The 5,379-nt window shown below is 43.3% G+C and overlaps 1 protein-coding gene across 1 annotated transcript in view; it reads left to right on the forward strand.

Moving 5' to 3' along the window:
* The window catches only part of LOC138860652 (glutamate receptor ionotropic, delta-2-like), an 8,901-nt gene extending 3,730 nt beyond the window's left edge, over positions 1 to 5,171 (forward strand). Inside the window, exons 3-12 of the mRNA XM_070118660.1 lie at positions 1 to 144; positions 472 to 560; positions 1,002 to 1,129; positions 1,588 to 1,648; positions 1,821 to 1,942; positions 2,115 to 2,329; positions 2,556 to 2,711; positions 3,259 to 3,390; positions 3,672 to 3,778; positions 4,876 to 5,171. The exon at positions 1 to 144 is cut by the window's left edge and continues 15 nt beyond it. Coding sequence (XP_069974761.1) covers positions 1 to 144; positions 472 to 560; positions 1,002 to 1,129; positions 1,588 to 1,648; positions 1,821 to 1,942; positions 2,115 to 2,329; positions 2,556 to 2,711; positions 3,259 to 3,390; positions 3,672 to 3,778; positions 4,876 to 5,080 — 1,359 coding nt within the window. The 3' untranslated portion in view covers positions 5,081 to 5,171. The remainder of the gene's footprint in view (positions 145 to 471; positions 561 to 1,001; positions 1,130 to 1,587; positions 1,649 to 1,820; positions 1,943 to 2,114; positions 2,330 to 2,555; positions 2,712 to 3,258; positions 3,391 to 3,671; positions 3,779 to 4,875) is intronic.
* The last annotated feature ends 208 nt before the right edge of the window (positions 5,172 to 5,379 follow it).

A 5,379-nucleotide genomic window follows, 5' to 3' on the forward strand; every position in this document is an offset into this window, starting at 1 on the left:
GGCGTGACACTGTCCAACGACGCGGCCAGGAACGCAGCGGTCGACTTCAGCGAACCCCTTTACATGGACACCCAAGTCATCTCTTACAAGCGCCCGGTTCTAGAAGCAGACATCGCCGGATTCATCAAGCCTTATGATACTCTGGTAACGAGAGGGGTCTGTGGGGGTCGATTGGGGGGTTGTTATACCATTGGGACGTATATTTCTTTCTGGTTTGTTTCGTCTCTCTCTCTCGTTCGTTCTCTATCTCTCTTTCTCTGTCTGTCTGTCACTCTTCTCCTCTTGGCTTTTCTTCTGTTCTATTATCTTCTCTATTCTCTCTCTCTCTCTTCTCCTCTTGCCTTTTCTTCTATTCTCTTATCTTCTCTACTCTCTCTCTCTCTCTCTCTTCTCTTGTTTTTTCTTCTATTCTCTCTCTCTCTCTCTTCTATTCATTTTTATTCTCTTTACATTTTCTTTTTCCTTTCCAAGATGTGGATCCTGCTGGCGGCCTCCATGTTGGTCGTTCTCGTGGCCATCTTCGGTGTCCATGTGAAAGAGAATTCATTGCTTTTCAGACGGTAAATTCTGCTATATTACAAGCATTTTAGGTTTTCATTATTTTGTCGTTACTTGTATTGAGATTATACTAAAAAGACATATTCAAGGAATCTCTCATCGCCATTTGATTAAGAAAGCATGTGAATATTGCTGAATATTTAATATTCCTTGGCCTAATAAAATCGGGTGTGTCCAATAGGGAAAGGCTAGATCAGTAGCAACTCGAGGCGTTGTAATGGCGTCTGATTCTATATTTGGAAAAAAAAGCACATGGGGTTTATTTTGATGACGTCACATAAGTTACGGAGGATTTGTGAATATGGTCGATCATTTTGGTCTTTTCAATTTTCAAAAAAAGATGGAAAATCATTATTTTAATTTTTATATTTTCATTGAACAATCATCAAAACAGACGCCATGACACCTCGAGTTGCTATTGATCTAGCCTTAACCGTGTCCAGTATTTGTCGGAGATTTGAGAAAGGGATCGCGAGTGTAAAACAATTGGGAAACATTGCACAGCAGTCCATGCTTACTGTTATTTCTGTTATTACTGTTGCACCAACCACTGTTAATTCTAACATTATTCGTGAATGCCGATATCGCTCTAAGTTATAATCACTGTTTTCTTTTGCTATTATTACGTATAGTGTTGATTAATCTCTTTATGCTGCGTTCGGAACTGCTCGTCCTGCTCGCCCAGACCAGTTGGACGAGATGTTTTGACCGTTCGGAACCTCTACTATCTCGTCCTGGATAAGTTGTTCATCTCGTACAGTTGGTCCTCCTGCGAAGGTGGGCGAGCAGGACGAGATGACGTCAGAATACCTCTTGTATGTAAACACTGACAGTTTCAAGCAACCACAAGATATTGATAGGTAATTATATGGACCTTTATTGATGCTATCAAATGATATTTTTATGTTTGTTAGTTGCAGGTAAGGTAAATATGCATCAAAGGAGTTACAAAACCTATGCAGCGTGTACAATAAAGACAGCGGTATGATAAAAAAGTGGATGTTTACATTCGAGCCGGTTGCATTCTAGGCAGCGTGGGTCTTGGAGGTTCTGACAGCAGCCCACTTGTCCTGCTGGTCCTGGACAAGATGTTTGGATGAGCAAAACGAGGAGTTCCGAACGCAGCATAAATAACTCCTGCCATTTCAACCCATTGCCACTATTTACTACAATACTCCTCTCACCCCCTCCCACTCCCAACTCCTCTAACCATCAACCATACCACGAATAGGCAATCAAGTACCCTTTTTTGTTACCGACAGCAACAACGAGGTCATAAAAGAGACTCCTAAGCTGGACTCCGAGAGAAAAGACCCTCAGCAGCAGAAATGGGAGTCTGTGTGGTATTCCTTCCAGTGGACGATAGGCTCAACGCTGGCCCAGTGTGAGTAGAAAAGGCAGATGTTGTTCACAAGCACAAACACAATTTATCACATCTTTATCAGTTACCCACCCTTTCCCTTATCCATCACACCTTTATCAACCACCCACCCTTTCCCTTATCTAACACACCTTTATCAACCACCGACCCTTTCCCTTATCTACCCCCCCCCCAGCTATCCCCTGGGTGCCCCGAGGAAGCGCCGTCCGGGTCATCGCCGGCCTATGGCTCTTCTCCGCCCTCATCATCGCCTCCGTCTACCGCTCGAACCTCAAGGCCATGCTCATCCTGCCCAAACTGCGGTTGCCCTTCGACAGCATGGAGGAGCTGGTGGAGACCGACATCCCGTGTAATGTGCCGAAGGGGAGCATGCTGTACCAGGCGGTTTTGGTGAGGTTGGGGGGAAGAGAGGGAGGGGGTGGGGGATGGAGGGGGGCTGGAGGGGTGGGGGAGTTAATGGGTGTGCGTTTAGTGGGGTGTGTTAATGTGTGTGTTAGTGTGTGTGTGTGTGTGTGTGTGTGTGTGTGTGTGTGTGTGTGTGTGTGTGTGTCTGTGTGTGCCTCACATACACACACACATGCAAAAAAAAAAAAACGCCCACCATTCCCGCCCACAGTACGCCCCTCCGGGATCCCTCCTCTCCCGCCTGAAGGATCAGCTGGTCGACAGCGCTGATGCAGACAAGGGTGTGCAGAACCTCGTGTTAGGAGTCAATGCCATCTTTATCGGCAAAAGCATCATCGAGTTTGTGGCGCATCACACCTTTTCGCAGGTGAGGCCTTGTTAAGTTATGATAGATGGATGGATGGATAGATGGATAGATAGATAGATAGATGGGTGGATGGATGCATGGATGGATGGATGGATGGATAGATAGATGTATATGTATGTATACACACACACACACACACACACACACACACATATATATATATATATATATATATATATATATATATATTGTGTGTGTGTGTGTGTGTGTGTGTGTGTGTGTGTGTGTGTGTGTGTGTGTGTGTGTGTGTGTGTGTGATGGGTGAATGGAATAGACAGATAGAGTGATAGATAGGTGGTGAGACCTTGTTAGGTTATAATAGATGGAAAGATGGACAGCCGGACAGATAGGAGTGAAAGATATACAGTATATACAGCGTTTGCGATTCTATTTCCATGGTTTTCTCTCAAACGAATCTGATATAGCGTTACTATACAGCTGAGGTCGGGGGAGGGGGGGGGGGTTGGTGATCCTGACAAAAATATTACATACGCAAGAGTTAAAATCGAACCGCCACATTTTTCATTGCTTAGTATCTTTCACACAGAGTAATGTCCCCGTTTCTGCATCGTACCAGACGTTCCAATACCCCGTTCTTCTCGGAGGTACCAACTGCAATGTCTCGATCTACTCAGGGGCACCAACCCCAATACCTCGTTCTTCTCAGGTGGTACCAATTGTAATGTCTCGTTCTTCTCGAAGGAATCAACTGCAATAGCTCGTTCTTCTCAGGTGGTACCAACTACAATACCTCGCTCTTCTCAGGGATATGAAGTGCATATCTCGTTCTTTTCAGGGATACCAACTGCAATACCTCGCTCCTCTCAGGGATATGAAGTGCAATACCTCGTTCTTCTCAGGGATACCAACTTGCTCGACCTCTACTACAAATAGCTGTGGTGGGTTTCATGCGCTAACAACAGTACATATCTCAACACCCCTTCCTTTTGCATGTTGCAGACAAGAACGTGCCCGCTGTACATTGCTTCCCAGACCTTCTTCGGAGCGACTAGCCTGGGCCTCGGTTTCAAAAAGGGGTCACCGCTGAAAGCCAAAGTGAATCCGATGTAAGTGGTCATATATAGATATATATTGTTTTCTTTCTTTCTTTGAGTGGTTTCGAGGATAATTTTAGTTTTAATTTTCTTTTTTTCCGTGATTTCTAGGATAATTTTGTAATTCTCATTATCTCGATATGGGTTTCTATGGCTTGGCGATGTGTCATTTCGAGGGAGTGGTCCATTTATTGCCATTATCTTCGGTGTCTCCGTATATTCCTCTTATGATTTTCGATCTTGGAATTTAATGCTTATGAATGTTGGATGTCTGTGGATCGAATTCCTCTTACGTTCATTATCCAAGCACCTTATCAGAACTACTAACCATACACTCGTCGCTGCAGTGGTATTCCTCTGGTGTAAGTGTGATTTCAGTGTTAGGTTCGTATGTTCATTGCTGTAAGAACTGCTTTGCAATCATTTTTATTTCATGTTTTATTTCCATACTTAACATCATTGACATTATCCTAATCACCGGAATGAAAGGATAACAGTTGTAATACTTATATAACCAAAGAACATTGGATTTTAACATCAGTAGGCCCTTTTATTTCTCCAATTTGACGCATTTCATGAGGCATACCCCCCCCCCCCTAATATTTCAATACTCCCCTCACCCCCCCCCCTATCCCTCCACCTCCACTGTTGAAGTTTGAATTCGATATTACTTTCGTATATCCGTTGTTCACATTTTTTTTTCTGCTCGAGCCTGAAGTTTGTGTCGATTTTCTCTGTCGCTTATGAGAGATGGAAAATGCACTGACCGCATTGATATCATGGATTTATAACCTCTCTGACAGGGATTCGAACCCCCACCGCCATTACAAAGAACTGTCTCTTATATTTCATTGTTAATCTCTTTCTTGCATTATGTACTAATGGATGAGAATAAGAAAGAAATAATCACAATAAAACACAGTAGAAATGGAATAAGAAAAATTAGAAAGTGGCGTTTCGAGTGAATTAACACTCGTTAGTTTATAGAACCGATATGCATACTCGGGACCGAAAGACCATATAGAGTTACGTACTCATTGTTCCTTTCTTCTTTCGTATATGATTTTTTTCTTTTCGTCTCCAATGTATTCCTTCCCTTTCTCCTCCAGCCTCCGAAACCTGAAGGAGTTCGGAATCCTCGACTACCTGGTGCGAAGGGAGACGCTTTACGCCAAAGAATGTCTCAAGCAGGAGTCTCTCGTCGGCTCGGCGGAGACCCTGAGACCTCTTAAACTCAAGGACTTCTACGGCGTCTTCTCTCTCTATGCCGCAGGTGATTTTTTTTTTCTTTTTATCCCGTCCGGCCCCGAATGATTTTTTTTTTTGGGGGGGACGTTATCTTTTTATCAATTTTATCAGGTCAGGAGCTCGGAAACGATAGTCGATTTTTTAAAGGATGTTTTGTGTTTCGGCGTTTGATTTGGATGGTCTGTCGTATTTTAGGGAATTAGAACCTTTATGAAAAAACTTGGTCTCGAGCAGGACACTTGATGACCTTAGAATATCTGATCAAATTAGAATATAGTATGTCCTAAAATCTTGCCGACATGTCTGTCTTCTTTATTAGAAATGACTGACATTCTAATACAGGGATGTCAAACTCATGACCAAAC

Source organism: Penaeus vannamei, chromosome 42 (genome assembly GCF_042767895.1).
Source record: "Penaeus vannamei isolate JL-2024 chromosome 42, ASM4276789v1, whole genome shotgun sequence".
NCBI classification, from domain to species: Eukaryota; Metazoa; Arthropoda; class Malacostraca; order Decapoda; family Penaeidae; genus Penaeus; species Penaeus vannamei.